Consider the following 17,591-nt stretch of genomic DNA (forward strand, 5'->3'; position numbering starts at 1 on the left):
CACACTTTTTACCCTTATTACAGCTACTATATGTAAATGAAAACATTAAGTATCCACTGATTTAACATATTGAATAAATCAGATACCTTTTTAAATTTCAAATAGTTTTGGTTATTTTGAATAGCTCAGTGAAAAATGCAGGGTTCAAATGATAGATGTTATTTATCAAATATTTGATATATTACATATATATTATATATGTTGTTGTTGTTGTTGTTATGTGTTGTTGAGTTGGACCCGACTCATAGCCAACACCTCCTTGGGTTTCTGAGGCAGTATCACTATGGAAGTAGATTGCCCCATCTTCCTTCTGAGGAGTGGCTGATGGGTTTGAACTGCCAGCCTTCTGGTTAGCAGTCAAGTGCCTTAGGCACTGCGCTATCAGAGCTCCCATATAATATATAGACATACATATAAATATATTATTTAGGCTACTATTATAATAAACGCAATTGACTTTAAATATGTTTTGTGGAATAATCTGTGAATGCTATTAAAGCAATTCTACATTTTTCATTTGCAATATGTAAAAAATATGGTATACATTATACTGAAAAATTTCTTTAAGATAATGAATACTCAGGCCTGAAACTGAACTTACCCCAGAGGCTCAACTTTCAGCCAAACAAAAGGCAAGTTTATGAGGTAAGTGAGTGTTCTGGTTACCTAGTGCTGCTCTGGCAGGAATATACCACAAGTGGGGTGTCTTGAACAAACAGGAGTTTATTCTCTAACAGTTTGGAGGCTTTATGTCTGAGTTCAAAGTGCCAGGCTCTAGGGGCTGGGTGAAAGCCCCTCAACCTTGGGCTTCAGCTCTGCCTCCTGCTTCCTGCCGACTGAAACTGGAGGCTTTTCTTCACTCAGACAGCTGCTGGCTGCTAAGACTGACAAGCCCAAGGTTGACAAGTAAAAAGGCACAGTCCTGATGTTACCAAACTACACAGCAGGCCATTAACTCAAGTCCACTGAAAGTCCCAAGGTCAGCAGAGCATGGCAGGCTGCTGAACAACAACATGGCTACATGCAAGGCTACATTCAAGTGTGCCATAAGCTAGAGACCGTTCCCCAAGGCTTCCCCTTATATACAGGAAGCCGACCACGTCCCTAAGCCAGCTACTCAGCCGCTCACAGTAGATTCCATCATGGCGTTGATTACCAGTCTCATATGGGGAATACTACATCCAGCTGCCCAGCCACTCAACCAGGCCCAGCCAAGTTGACACACAAACTTAACTATCACAGTAAGCAATAACACAGGGTGGTGGTGGTGGTATGCGCTCATTAGAACAATACACTGTAAGAGATCAAAAGGGTAGCATTTGCCCAGGCATACAACTCAGTAGGCAGGAAGGGAAAGGAAAGAAGGACAAGGGAAATGGCACCAAGGGATGAAATGGGAAGAGCACTGTTACGCTGTATTTCAATCAATGTCACAAAGTGAATGGGAAGAGCGCTGTTACACTGTATTTCAATCAACATCACAAAGTGAAATGGGCATGAATTGTTAAATGTAAAACCAATTTGCTCTGAGAACTTAAATCACAATAAAAAATATAAAATAAAATAATGAATACTATAATCTGAACAATGAAATTTACCTTTATAATGCATTTTAAAATTATACTTGAAAATTTTTAAGTTGTATAATGCCTATACTTGAGAAAGCTACAGTAGTAATTAATTATTCCCAATTAAATTAAAATTCATTCCATGATTATCACTAATTATTTGAGCTGCGGAAAGTCTGTTGAAAATTTGAATATCTAAGTAAAGAATTTAGGGCATGCAGATATGATTATAGGACTGCTCTTTTGACAGTTTATATATTTAGATATTTAGATAATAAGAACACAACATAGCTTTTTTTTTCATTTTCTACTTAGAAAAAGGATTCCATTTCAGTAGTAAAATGTAATGCTAAGATAAATACTTTTTTTGCAGTTTTAAAATGATGCTTAGTTCAACTTTCTTTGTCATATTACTACTTCCTATGTTTTCTTCTGCAGAAAAAAAAAATGCTAAATACTATCAATTTCCAAACTTTCCCATACTTTTGTATATTAAGTTTTTCAGTAACATCACATTAAAGAAATTGCCAAGAAAATTCTGAAGGATCAGATGATGATATCTTTCTTCTCATAATTTGATAGCTGCTCTGAGTTTCGCTGAGCGCCCTCTTGGGTTGTGCTGTACTTCCTCATCTTCCGGAGTAAGCACCTTCTTGTGTATCAATTTCCACATTAAAGGAGCCCTTATAGAGACCTCGTCCTTATTTTCTTGACCTGAACTCAGTGGTGATATTTTTAATACCTTCTGTCTAGCACTTTGGTTAAACCTCTCTGTCATGTTTATCCCAAACAAGAATCGTTTGACAATGCGATCCTCTAGTGAATGGAAGGAGAGAGTAACAAGACGACCACCAGGTCTCAAAAATTTCTGAGCTGTCTTCAGTCCTGCATAGAGTTCGTTGAGCTCATTGTTCACAAATATGCGAAAAGCTTGGAAAGTCTTGGTGGCAATATGAGTAGATCGCTGAAGCAAGTCTTTTCGTGCATAAGTAGCAGAGACGGGAAATGCACCTGGGAAGAGATATTGAGAAAACAAGGACAATAACATTAGTATTTTCCATTGTAAATCTACTAGCTTGTGCTGTATGTACGTTTTTAAAAATTAAGTTTTCTTAGAAAATTGCAGCTTTTGGTTTATATTTCTCCTTCTTATTTCAAAGCATTCTAACAAGGGTTAAAGCTATGTTTCAGAGATATCTTTTGTAGTTCACAAGGATAATGTTAATTTCAGTCTGATGAATTTCCTTTATTATTTCATGAACACAGACCCAGACCTGTTAGCCAAGAATTCTCATTTTTAATTGTTTGAAAATACCCTGAATCTTTATTTTTGAGGGATAATTTCACTGCCTTTTTTCCTCATAACGTTGAATATGCCATTCCACAGTCTGGTAGCGTCCATTGTCTCATTATTGTTCTGTTTTATGTAACACAGTGTTTTTCTTTGCTACTTTCAATATTTGTTTTGTAGCAATTTGATTATGATGTGCCTCAGCATGGTTTTCTTTGTTGATTCTATTTGTGACTCATTGAGTTTCTTGAATCTGAAAGTAAATGCAGGGTCTTCCAACCTTCCTTATCTCCTTGCCATCTCCCCTATCCTGTTAGCAGAAGTAGAAACTAAGCTCTCTGCTTTTCCATTTTGTGAGTTTAATCAGAGAGTCTTTTTGTTGTTGTTGTTATGTGCCGTTGAGGCAGACCTGACTCACAGTGACTCCTCCTTGGGTTTCCGAGGCAGTATCACTATGGAAGTAGATTGTCCAACCTTCCTTCCGAGGAGTGGCTGGTGGGTTTGAACCGCCAGCTTTCTGGTTTGCAATTAAATGCCTTAGGCACTATGCCACCATCCAAACTCACAGAGTCTACTATGGCTAATTCAGTTGATTAGGGCATAGAGTAGGTAAGAAAGAAAAATATGGACTCAATTACAATTTGTGTCATTCAGTTTAATGAAAGAAAATCTTTTTGTGTTTTAGAGTCCATCAATGAACTAAGTTAGCACTGAGCTGATGTGTATCAGTTCCAAGTGGGCAGAAGTACGCTTACTCCTAGTGTAACACTCATCACACTCCAGTGTAATTACTAGTTTACTTATACGTACTACTCACTTGACTCTGATCTCCTTATAAACAGGAACTATTTCGTGCTTACTCTTATCTTCCCATTGCTTGACAAAGAGGCTTATGATTCGTAACCCTGACTGCACAACACAATTATCTGTGGTGCATGTGAAACAATACAGATGCTGGCCCTAATCCAGACCTATTGAATAAGAGTTTCTGGGGCTTATTACCAGGGCATCCTTACTTTAAAAAGCTTCACAGGGGATTTTGACATGCAGCCAAGATTAAGAACTACTACTTACTGAGTAAACACTCAGTAAATGTTTGTTGAAAAGATAATGAATAGATATTGAATGAAAAGTAAATAAATGGATAAATGACCAAATAAACATCTAGGATCATTACTACAAGGTTTTATTCACATCATTGGGTGACTATATGAAAAACCTAATACTCAGTCACATCAATAACTGACTATATGAAGAACATACTTTTAGTCACAAAGAGGATTATGAATAAAATTTTAAAATAATGTTAAGAAACAGGCCCCACTGCTACGTTTTGGTAAAATGTGATCATGGATACCAAACTATGATTTTAGTGGAGCAACTGAACTCTTAGATTTGCTAGGAATTTTATTGTCTTAAAACAACTGAATTCATGTATTTAATTATACCTGATAGTGACTGGGAATCTCCTTAACTAATCAACCATTTGTACATGCAGTAGAGAGCACATGTAAATAATTTTAACACCAGGCTATGTAGCTCACAAGCATTTACTATCTGAAATACAGCAAATATGCAAGGTAAACATTTCTATATTTCTTTTATAAAATAACATTAGGCATGGGAATGTAATGGCAACATTGGGAAATTTATATTCAAAAAAACATTTCACCATGATCTTAAGTGATTTTTTTTTTTTTTTTAGGTTCAAGGCTTTTATCCACAAAGATTAATACACAGTATTGTTAAGAGTTATGTGAGCTTTATTTCTCTTATCATCTATGTAATCCTAAACCATGATAGTTATCTCAACACTTTAAAATAAAACAATAAACCTGTTTTTCTCCTAATACTTTAAAACAGCAAAATTATAGTCAGTAAAGTTGACTACAAAAGGAAATTATAGGCTCTGGTAGCATAGTGCCTAAGGTATTTGACTGCTAACCAGAAGGCTGGTGGTTCAAACCCACCAGCCACTCCTCAGAAGGAAGACTGGATCTACTTCTGTAGTGATACTGCCTCAGAAACCCAAGGAGGGGTCGCTATGATTCGGATCTGACTCCATAGCAGTGAGTTTGGTTTTTTGGTTTATGCACTTCATTGGATGGACATAGTGGTTGCAACCATGGGCTCAAACACAGCAACGATTGTGAGAAACGGCACAGGACTTGTCAACATTTTGTTCTGTTATACAAAAGGTCGTTATAAGTCCAAATTGATTGGACAGCACCTAACAACAACAACATGTTTAATAATAAGGTGTTTTTCAGTTTACACACACAAACACACACACACAAAATGCACATGCACACACACATTTTAAAAAATGCACATGTAAAAGTAAATGTACATTAAACCCAGTATGGGATAAGAAGTTCTAATTTCAAATTAATTTTGAGACACAATTTGCCCTCTCTCACAGAAATGCTGAGAAAACTCATGACATAACAGAGTGACCCAAGCTGTGCAAGAAAATTGTTAAAGAGTTCTGCCTCATTAGAGGCACTCCATTCTCACTTTCCAGATCAGGTTTGTTGGTGGTGATGGTGTTTTTTTTTTTTCTTTCTTTTCCTGGTTTGTTTGTTTTCTCCTCTCATTTTGATTCTTAAGTTCCTGACAGTTTTGCATCCTTACTCTTTTCTTTCCCTCACATCTCACATTCACAAATTCTGACAATTTTCCACTATCACAATAGTCTAAGCCATCATTATGTTTTATACACACACCAGACAGATCCTTTTAATACAAAAATTAAATCATAACATTCCACTGTTCAACACTTCCAGTGTCTTCCTATCTTACATAAAACAAAAATGGAAGTTTATACCTTGGCCAAAAGTCCATACAGATTATGCAACTCCTGCCTCCTCTCACCCCATCTCTCTGACCTTGCTCTCTACCCTAGGAGTTCATGGCATGGTCCTGCCCCAGTCCTTTTATTCTTGATCTTACCTGTATTTGGAATGACTGCTTTCAACTACCTGGGTGACTTACTCCCTACATACAGATCTCTTTGCAAACACAGCATCACAAAGGTAGTCTCTAACCATACAGGCATACTTTGGAGATAATGTGGATTTGGTTTTAGCTGCCATAAAGCTAGTATCACAATAAAGTGAGTCACATTGATTTTCTGGTTTCCTAGTGCATATAAAGGGAGCTCTGGTAGCATAGTGGCTAAGACACTTGACTGCTAACCAGAAGGCTGGCGGTTCAAACCCACCAGCCACTCCTTGGAAGGAAGATGGGGCAATCTACTTCCATAGTGATACTGCCTCGGAAACCCAAGGAGGGGTTGCTATGAGTCGGGTCCGACTCAACGGCACATAACAACAACAACAGTGCATATACAAGTTATGTTTACATTATACTGTAGTCTATTAAGTGTGCAATAGTATCATGAAAAAGTTTGAAATATTGTGAGAATTACCAAAATGTGAAACAGAGACAGGAAGTGAGATCATACTGTTGGAAAAATGGTGCTGATAGACTTGCTCAATGCAGCGTTGTCACACAAGTTCCATTTGTAAAAAATGCAGTATTTGTGAAGGGCAATAGAGTGAAATTAATAAAACGAGGTATGCCAGTACTTAGAAAAAATGAAAAATAGCACTTTTTCATGAGCCTCCTTGTACATTGTTTTATTTTTCTTCATAAAACCTTTTCATCAGAGGACAAATATTTATTTGTTGAGCATGTGTCTTTCTCCATTAGAATATATACTCAGTGAAAATTGAGCCTCAGTCTTGTTTGTTCACTGCTATATTTCCTTTAGGAGTCTTGACTGTGCAGTGGTTAAAGCACTCAGATGCTAACCAAGAGGCTGGCAATTTGAAGCCACGAGCTGTGCCACAGGAGAAAGATGTGGCAGTGTGTTTCTGTAATGATTTACAACCTTGGCAAGCCTATGGAGAAGGTCTACTCTGTCCTATAGAGTTTCTATGAGTCAGAATCAACTTGACAGCAGTGGGTTTGGTTTTGGAAACTCTTTCCAACAAGAAGAGTTGGTGTATTCAGAGAATGATTAAATTTGTAATTTAAAGTTATAAACATGTTTATTGTTTAAAAAAACAAAAACAAAAATATTATGTGAATGAAGCAAAACATTACAGTTAAAAAAACCTGTGGCTGGAGGGCATAACTAAGAAGGGCACAGGGATGGGGGGGTCACTGGGAAGGGAGAGGAGGAGAGTCGATCAGAGCTGGGGATGGTAATTGGGGAGTGAAACCAAATGTACACGAACTATTGAATGTAAAACAAATTCTGCTCTGTAAATTTACACCTAAAGCACACACACACACACACACACAAACAAAACCTGTTGCTGTCAAGTCAATTCCAACTCATAGCCACTCTACAGGAAAAAGTAGAACTGCCCCATAGTGTTGCCAAGGGTGTAATCTTTATGCAAGCAGACTGCCACATCTGGAGCAAGTGGTGGGCTCCAACCACCAACATTTCAATTAGCAGCCAAGAGCTTAACCATTGTACCACAATGGCTCCTTTTACATTCAGTTTCAAACCAAAAAACAAAAAAAACAAACTCACTGCTATCTAGTCAATTCTGACTCATATCAGGCCTGTTCTGTTTCCAAGGCTGTAAATCTTTACGGAAGCAAATCACCTCATCTTTCTTCTGCTAACTTTTTGGTTAGCAGCCAGATGGCTTAACCACTATGTCACCAGAGCTCCTTTGCAATAAAGTTCCAAAAAAACCAAACCCACTGCCATTGAGTGGATTCGACTCACAGTGACCCCTCCTTGGGTTTCCGAGGCAGTATCTCTCTGGAAGTAGATTGCCCAATCTTCCTTCTGAGGAGTGGCTGGTGGGTCTGAACCTCCAGCCTTCTGGTTAGCAGTCAAATGCCTTAGGCACTACGCCCCTTAAATTCAGCCAAGAGGCAACCAAGAAGTACACTTCCTTTTTCTTGATATGCATACAAGAAAATGTATGCAAATATACATATACACATATATATGAAGACTGGGGGTTCAAACCCACCAGCCACTCCTTGGAAGGAAGGTTGTGCAATCTACTTTGGTAGTGATACTGCCTTGGAAACCCAAGGAGGGATTGCTGCGAGTCGGATCCGAGGACGGCAGTGAGTATACAACGATCTGTAACTTGCTTTGTTTACTTATCTTACTTTTCATAATAATTTCAGTTGTATTATAATTCCTTTTTCTGTTCATTTAAATGTGTAAGGCTGAGTACTAGCCAACTTAGAATACACTGGTAAATAAGATACAGACAGTCTCTGTTCTGACACAGCTTATGTTGTCACCACAGCAGGAACATTTGGGATATTGTCTAATTTTGTTGTTGTAAAAAATGCTGCAGTAAACATATAACTTTGTGAACCTGTGATAGTATGTCTGTTGAAGTGGGGTTGTTGGGTCAAAAGATGAGATGGACTGACACAGTGGCTGCAAAGATGGGCTCAAGCATGGCAACAATTGTGAGGATGGCAAAGGACCATGCAGTGTTTCATTCTCTTGTACACAGGGTGGGTAGGAGTCAGAAGCAACTTGATAGCAACTAACAGCAAATGGAAAAGCATGAGAAATGACTATACTTACATTAAGACAACCTGATTGTAATAGAAATGGTGCTGATAATATGGGGGAACTAGGTTCAATTATAAGGAGCTCTGGTGATATAGTGGGTAAGGCATTTGACTAACAAAAAGGTCAGTGGTTCAAGCCCACCAGCTGCTCTATGGAAGAAAGATGAGGTGGTCTGCTTCTGTAAAGACTTATAGCCTTGGAAACCAACTCGATGGCAGTGGGTTTGGCTTTTTTGGAGGTTCAATTATAAAATCTTTCATGTCCATATGGCCCTTTGATGTGAGGTAACACATTTATATTTTGAGATTGTTTCCCTTCATAAAATAGGATAATACTTCTCACAGGATCACTGTGGAAATCAAATGAAAAACAAGCAACAAAACAAAACAAAACAAAAAAACCACCGTTCAGGAGCACCTAGCATAGAATAGTTACTTCACAAATATCATTCACTCATCTACTTATTATTCTCAGCTGTAAAATAGAATAGGTGGGAAAGGGATAGATATGTTACTTTGAAGGTTCTGACAAGGTAATTCGACTTCCATTCTGGCTAATAGGAGAGTAGGTAAAATAGAGGTCTCAGGAAAAACCCTGAAGCATCTGAGTAACACTTATTTAATACAGGCATCAGACTAAAAGATCTCAACATCCAAATGAAGTATAACATTTTCTTTATGTACAAATTAATACTGTACTCTGAGCTTATAAAGAAGTATTTGGTTCTTATAAGAATGAAAATTTAGAATGCATAAGAATGAGCAATCTCTATCTCACGCTCTACTTTTTTTTTTTTTTTAAGTTTGACCGAGGGTATTTAATAACTGATGGTTAAGAAAAGTAAGGAATCTAATTTGATTAATACAAACCTTCCAAGTTGTTTTACAACAATCTAGCCAAGAGATAATTTTCCATAATTAAACTTTTTGATTCCTTGTGCCACCTAAATTATACAATTTGTATTCTGGCATTTTAAGCACATGTTTTTTTTTTTCCTTCTCTGTGATTTTGTTATTCCTTTGCTCTTTTTTTTCATGAAACAGGTGTCTTCTTAAGAATAGTCCCATACAAAGATAAAATATATTTGTAAGTCATTTAAAATCATACCCTTTTGTTTTCACAGCTCCCAATAATCCAGCTTATTATTGAATCAACTCCACAGCAATGGGATTAATGAGTAGAAGTTGGTTAGACTAAAACTGGCATTGAGTATATTTGGTAAAATTCAGTAGATACATTTCCTTAATAATACATAATTCATTCATTTAGTTAATATTTATTACTCACTATTTACCCAACACTGGGGATTAAAATATTTATGAAGACAGTGAGGAGAATGACATTTACATATTGGGATAAGTGTTATAAAGAACGATTGTTCATGCTATTAATTATGGGATCTAATAAAAAGGACTCTAACCTCCATATAGCACAGTATTTTCTAAACTGTTTTTCCAAAAAACAGTGATCTTGTGAATTTCAGTAGGGCAGACTTCAACTAAATATTACTGTGTCAGTTGTCAAGTAAGTTTGTGAAATACAACATGATACACTCTCCTTTTAAAGATTCACAATGCCCTTTAAAGTAACAAAGCTCTGAAGTTTAACTTAGCATTTCCCAGTTTTCTGACAACAGAAACTGTTTTTGTTTCTGATTACAACTACAGATTCCAAAGGAGCTCTGGTGGCACAGGGGTTAATGCATTCGGCTGCTAAAGGTCAGTTGTTCAAACCCAGCAGGCACTCAGTGGGAGAAAGATGCATCTATCTGCTTTTGTAAAGATTTATAGCGTTAAGAAACCCTGTGAGTCTGTTCTACTCTGTCCTGTAGGGTCACTATGAGTCTGAATAAACTCAGTGAGAGTGGGTTGGGTTTGGTTTTGATTATAATAGATTCCACAGAATTTGTTTTCTGAGTAACACACAGGAAAGTAGGTTTTGTGTTAATCACTTTTCATATGTCTTAATTATATCATTAACTCTATAATAATTCTGAGTTAAGAAAGTTAATATTTTTACATTTAAAGATGAAAACACTAAAGGGTTACGTGTCTCTTCTCAGATTCACAGGGATTGTTAAGTAGTCAAAGGGAAACAAAGTCAGGTCTCTTTAACATGAAGTCCATCCTAAACAAATCTGCCCCTCCCCATCCCTCTTTTTTTTTTGCTAATACAGAGTAGACCCAGATCTCAGAAGAAAGGCATAACATTTGTGGCTAGTTCATCTGACGTACACCACTGGAAACTCAGATGAGCTTTAGCTTTATTTTTTTTAAAAAAACAAAACTTATTACATGTTGTTGTTGTTGTTGTTACAAGCCATTGAGTCGGACCCGACTCATAGTGACCCCTCCTTGGGTTTCCGAGGCAGTATCACTACGGAAGTAGATTGCCCCATCTTCCTTTCAAGGAGTGGCTGGTGGGTTTGAACCACCAGCTTTCTGGTTAGCAGTCAAGTGCCTTAGGCACTATGCTACCAGAGCTCCTATTTTATTATATAGGTTTGTCATTTTCTAGTTAACTTAGGATGCTGTTGAGTTTCCTATATTTTAGTATGCCCCCAAAAGGCAGTAATTTGAAGATGGCATGTTTATCAAACCCTCTCATCTTTTTCCTGATTAGAACTTTAAGAAGTTAAGATGAAATCACATGGTTTAGAGTGATTTGCAGAAGGTCTGATTCCTTGTCTGGTATTTAATATAACACTCTTATTTTCTCGGCAAAAAGGTGTGGAATATTTAAGCCTGAGTAGCCTTTTACTAAGAGATATTTTAATGGAACCCAAATCACTTTGCATCAAGTTGCAAGAGTTTGGCTTTCTCTCAACATTTCCCTTGGGGAGATACACATTGTCAGGCCTAAAGATTGCACATCTGGTGAAGGAGGCAACTGCCCTGGTCTCTTACCCTGGGAACAGTAATGAATACCTTTTGCCTTTGTCCTTTTTATCCTGTTGAAAATAACTCGTTGTTAGCTCAGGTTATTAGGCTGTGCCATTTGTCTCTCTTTTTCATCAGCTTTTCTTGACAGTGAATTTAAAAAAGAAAGAGTTGCTATTGCTGCTATTATAAAAAAAAACTACTAGTCTCCCATGATTATATCTCTCCAAGGAGTGTATCTACCTAATGTCTTTTGTTTCGCTGGAAGCTACAGAAGTGGATTCAGTTCCAGACATAAAGGGCAATTAGAGACCATAGTTTCAGTGGTTCCATCAGGCTCTTTCAAACCAGCAAACCTGCCCCCCCCTTTTTTAAATGATCTTGAGTTTTGTTCCACATTGTTCTCCCACTCTATCCAGGATCTCCCCTTCTGAGTGGCTGAAAGTGGTAGCCTGGCACCATCTAGTTCTACTAGTCTCATAGTCATATAGGCTGAGGATCACATGTTGTAGCAGTCGCTTGGACTAATTGCTTCCATGTATCTTTGGTTTTCTTCATTCTTCTTTGCTCTGGACAAGAGACTCATCATTGCATCTAGATGGCTACTTGCAAGCTTTAAGATTTCAGTTGCTACTTGCCAAAGTAGGATGTGGAACGTTTTTGTGTAGTATGTTATGCCATTTGAGTTTGATGTCCCCTGTGATTATGATCCCAAGTCCACAGGTTCAACTACTCACTCCCTCTAGGTAGCTAGCTGTGGCCAACAAGTGACTACAACCTTGACCCTTGTCAGCTCTAGTATATACCTGGGAATTCTTACAGAACCTACAAATACACTTGTAGAAACATTGTCTGCCAACCCTATACATGGTCATGGGCACACTTCCCACTGCATAGACATACCTAATTGTTCAGTGTGTCCACCCATCTATCCATCCGTAGGTCAGTGTTTGCTTTTACTAACAACACAGTACTGTATGTGCAAAAGGATTCATCTTTGTGGTCTGTGCTTCCCATACACCTCTCTATGTCTTTCTCTTCCTCAGTGCTGCTGTGCTGATCACTTACATTTGGTACATTGCCCTTCTCTCCACCCAAATCAATACTTACCTCTACCTATCTAACAGTGTTTCCTCTCCTCCCCTCCCACGCCTGATAACTAACAAAGAAAATTTCCTTCCATATATAAACCTTTACTTGACTTTTTACAATAATGGACTAATACTATATTTGTCTTTCTGTGATTGACTTACATCACTGAGTATTATGTCCTCCAAGTTCATTCACATTATGCGGTGTTTTGCAGATTCTACATTATTCTTTAGGGTTGCATAGTATTCCTTTATGTGTATGTACCATAGTTTATATGCCCATCATTCTTCTGTTGATGGGCATATAAGTTATTTGCATCTTTTTGCTACTGTAAATAGTGCTGTGATGAACATGGGTGTGCATATATCTGTTCTTGTCCTGGCTCTAACTTCTTTAGGATATATACATCGTAATGGAATTGCTGGGTCAAATGGCATTTCTAACTCCAACTTTTTAAGGGATTGCCATACTGCTTTCCACAGTGATTGTATCATAAGGTACTACTAATCTTTTTCAGGAAGTTTTTGCAATATTTCTACACATATTTCCTAGAAACATTTATCACTCTGTGCTGTTTGTCTATCAACCTCTACTAGGCTGTAAGAGGCCCAGAGACCTTTTTCATTTTCCTTTAAATCTCAATCCCAGGTCTAGGGCCGGCTACACAGCAGGTGACAAAGGGAAAATCTACTAAATAAGGGACATTCTTCCAGCCCCGGATAAAGGTCAAGATGTCCCACAAACGGCATTCTGATCTTGGAACTTCATGAACTCCCTGAAACCTTTGCAAGACTTTGTGGGTTATCTGTAATTTTATATGTAGATGTTTTAGTGCCTCCATCTTGCTCCCAAATCCAAAAGGGACCAAAGTAGGTTAATTCCTGGTGAAAACATGGCTGCAAAGTTAGCTGAATTTTCAGCTTACCATTTACCACTTTTAATAATATCAGCAAAAAAATCTCTACATTCATATAGGTTTTTTTTTTTTTTTTTAAAGTTCAAGGATATCTCCCCATTTTAGCACCATCAGACCATTGCTTGAGAACTCCCTTCATGCATGACAGCAGAAATTGGAAACTTTATCAGTGAATACTCAGTTTTTCTCTGACTCCCAAAGGATTTCACATTAAAAGTAAAAGAAATCCTTGCTTAGTAACAGTCTGTACTAAATATAATAATAGAACACAATTTGTATGGGTAAGCAGATAGATTTCATTCATAAAAAACACCATGCTTCTGGCTAGATAAATGACTTGAAGTCCCAGAGAGAAATTATCATTTTTAGTTGTGGAATACCCTTATGCTACTTACACTTTTTTAAATTTAATACATTCACATGTTCAAATGTATTGAGATTTTTAAGCTTGTGAATGAAATTAGCAATGTGCTGTGGCTGTCAATGTGATGCATTGCAATTCCCCAAGTGGTAGGGTTTAAAAATTAATTCAGCTCTTGCACCTGTTTGCTGGCATTCGTCTGTTGAATTTCCATCACATTTAATAAGTTTCTGTGACGCAACTTGTGTCCTTTTGCCTGGGTTCCTTTAATACAGCGTTTGAAATTCAAGTAATATTACAAATTTCAAACTGTTAATTAAAATATGTGAACTTGGATGGAACTGGATAAAACTGGCTTTACTCAGTGAGGTTCTTTTTAAACTTCCTCAGTGCCTCATCTAATTCCCAACTCCTATCAGGGTTGTCTGATGACAACATGATCTCACGATGGGTGGTGGAGGCTTACAAATCCTCATACAATAGGGAAAAAAATCAAGTCATAGGCTTGAGCAAAATAGTAACGAGGAATATTACCTGCTGTGATGAAAGAAGAACCATGGCTCAGAATTAAAGGAAGGGATTGAAATTTTTTATACATTATTTTTCAATAAAACTAATTCTATACTACCTATGTCTTCAATTGCTCAGCCTAGATGGGATAACTCAAACTGTATCATGATTCCTATTGCTGATTTAAGTGGTCAATATAAATTTAATCATTTACCCTTTAAGGAATAATTGAGGTTTTGTTTGCCAGATGCTGTAAACAAAAAAACAGAAGTTGAAATAGGAGGTTCTAGCATATTTAAAATCTTTAACAAGATAATTTTATTTGAAATCTTTAAGACTATTTCACAGGGCATGCAGTATTGCTCTAGGAGTGGGGCTATTTATATTTCTTAAAGTTGGGAGATGGAAACAGAAAAAGGCATTTAACAATGCACCCCTTTTTCTTGTGAGGTCAGCAAAACTCCTAATTAACTCTTGTGCTTTAAGGAAAAGTTGCTTGCCCTCTTGTAGCAAATGTACCTGCAATAGAACACCTCTCAATTGTATTACATTTATTTATATTTTTTAATTTATCTCTTTCACTGAAATAAAAACTTCCAGAATGCAGTGGCCATGTGTTTTCATCACTGATTTTCCTTATAACAAGCTTACTGAAAGAAGAATAGACTACCTGACTTAAAGAATAGATGATTAAATTCTGTAAGGGCCAAAAGCATATGGACTTTAGTTAAATCATAAATCATAAATATTTTTCCCTCCAGATCTATATCCAATACTGAGCTACCCCTCCCTCTTTTATGTTCCTGTCTTCTCTAGCCCACTAAATTGCTGTAGTGGTAGTACTGTAAGATCATGTCCAGTGAAACCTTTTGGTTTCTAGAGTATGTGTATCCATTTGGAAAAGCAATGTTTCTCCCCACAAAAACACTTAAGTATGTACAAAAATATTAACTATACTTTTAATAATGGCCCCCATTTGGAAGTAAGCCAAATATCTAATAATAAGGAAATCATTAAGTAAATTCTGGTACTTCTTACTGATATATGGTATGTTGTTTTGTTGTTGTTATGTGCCGTCAAGTCCGACCTGACTTATAGCGACCCCTCCTTGGGCTTCCGAGGCTGTATCACTATGGAAGTATATGGTATATTGGCATAAAAATTAAGTATGTAAAATAATAAAACATTATGCTAAAATTCAAATTTGTATACATTCAATTATTCCAACTTAAAAAAATATGAGAATAAAGAAAGATGAAGGGAATATGCAAAATTATAATGGCTGTGTTATGGTTTGTTGTTGTTATGTGCCATCGAGTCAAACCTGACTCATAGCGACCCCTCCTTGGGTTTCCGAGGTAGTATCACTACAGAAGTAGGATTGCCCAACCTTCCTTCCAAGGAGTGGCTGGTGGGTTTGAACCGCCAGCCTTCTGGTGAGCAGTCAAGTGCTTTAGCCACTATGCTACCAGAGCTCCTGTTATAGTAGTAGAATGGAATTACAAGCTTTGAAAGCTTTTTTTAAAAATTTCTTAATGTTCTATAACATAGAAAAATGAAGTTCTTGCATTTTTTTAATGATCATGAATTTTAATTATTTTTTACATGTGCTCATTAAGTGGATTCTTTTAACAATTAGATAAGGTAAATTCTTTTGTATTGATTTCCTTTTGATGAATGCCTATCCTGGACCCAGCACTAGGCTACATATTTTTAAAGGGTAATTCTAGTCATTACAATGCGATGAGTTAAAAAACAAACAAACAATTATCACTACCTTAGAGAGGCTTAGAATAGTTATGTAACTTGTCAAAGTTCACATAGCTAGTAAATGGCAGGGCTTTGTTTTTGTATAACTCCAAATTACAACTTTTCCCATTGCTCAGTGACACAACAGAAAGCAGACATGAATGTTGACTAATAATGCAAGGTTGGTGAAGCATGAGATAAAAACAAAATGACTTCTAAGGAAAAAAGATAAAGCAATGTAACAATAAAGCATCATTGGCTTGGTAAGTTGATTCTGTCAGCAAAATCAATGTTCCATCTAAAAAGTATAGAGATGAAGTCAATAGTTTATAAATTCTACCCGGTAGATATTATTTGCAGTTTTTGACTTCTGAGCTAGGTGTCTAAAACACATATGACTGCAGACTAATGCTTTCCAGTGGACTTTGCATAACCATTAACATTTCTTTAGGAAGAAAATGTGTTAGCTCTAAATAGCTGCTATATATGCTGTTTTTAAAACAATTCAATGAATGACAATAATTAGGCAGAAGAAATTTCCATTCAAAATCATAATTTATTTTATCATTAACAATAACATCCTATTTTCAAAATCCAAGTTTACAGTTCTTTGTGTGCGGCCTAATTTGTCACCTAACGAGATGCTAGTGAACCTTCAATGAATTGGCAGCCCACCCTAAGAGTTCTTTAATGTAACGAAAAAAAAAAAAAAGAATGGAGTAGAGTAGCAGCATAGAATAATGACATTTTCAACAACAACAACAAAAAGATGCTTTCCTCATTCTTAGCTTTTCTTACACTGTTTCTCAAGTTTCAAGTTGTTGCCACAACTATCTATCGACAGCTTAACTATCCCATCAGAGATCAATGAAGCTATTGCTTGCCTAGGAAGTCTTTCCTGGTGACTCTGTTACTAAATTTTTTACTGCATTTGTCCTATTCACTCAAGTGCATTCGCTCTCATTCCTATGCATTCATTCACCAAAAATAAGAAAAAACTAACCAACATCTACTAGAGCTAGGTCTCTACTGGTCATTTAAAATACATTATCTGATTTTCATCTGAAGTAGCTATTGCCATCCATATTTTGCAGATGAGGAAACAGAAATTCAGAGAAGGTTAATACATGCCTGAATTTATAATGCTTGTGGGATAAACAAATTGATATACCCAGAATTCACAGAAAATATTGGTCTGGAGCTTAGAAGAAAGATTTGTGTTGCAGATGGGCATGCAGATAATGTCAGATGTGCAGAAATGGATGTTGAGTGCCTAGCATCATATGGGCACTGAGATGAGAACCAAGGATTGAACCTTCAGAGAATATTCACATTCAAGGCAAAAGAAGAAAGGAAAGTAGTAACTGAAAAAGTACAATCAGAAATGAAGAAGAGATTGAAACAAAAATATGCCATCATAGAAGCCAAAGGAGGAAAAGAGAGGGGGTCAAAAGATGAAACAGAGTGAATGGCAAAATATTCTGCCTCCTATTAGAATTAAAAGCCAGAAACCCAGACAGAAGAGCAGTCAGCCCAGGGACAACTCAGGGACACCCAAAGCAGCAGGCCAGAAGAGCAGGAGAAAAGGGGATTAAAAGCCAGGAAGCCACACAGAGGAACAGTCAGCCACAGGGACCCAGGTGGGGGTGATACGAG

At 37.0% G+C, this 17,591-nt stretch overlaps 1 protein-coding gene across 1 annotated transcript in view; it reads right to left on the reverse strand.

The window, feature by feature from the left end:
* Window positions 1–2,136: 2,136 nt before the first annotated feature.
* The window catches only part of METTL15 (methyltransferase like 15), a 370,101-nt gene continuing 354,646 nt past the window's right edge, over window positions 2,137–17,591 (reverse strand). Inside the window, exon 5 of the mRNA XM_007951950.1 lies at window positions 2,137–2,579. Within this exon, the coding sequence (XP_007950141.1) occupies window positions 2,137–2,579 (443 nt within the window). The remainder of the gene's footprint in view (window positions 2,580–17,591) is intronic.

This window comes from Orycteropus afer, unplaced genomic scaffold (assembly GCF_000298275.1).
Source record: "Orycteropus afer afer isolate SDZICR_OR568_19922 unplaced genomic scaffold, OryAfe1.0 scaffold00321, whole genome shotgun sequence".
Taxonomy (NCBI): domain Eukaryota; kingdom Metazoa; phylum Chordata; class Mammalia; order Tubulidentata; family Orycteropodidae; genus Orycteropus; species Orycteropus afer.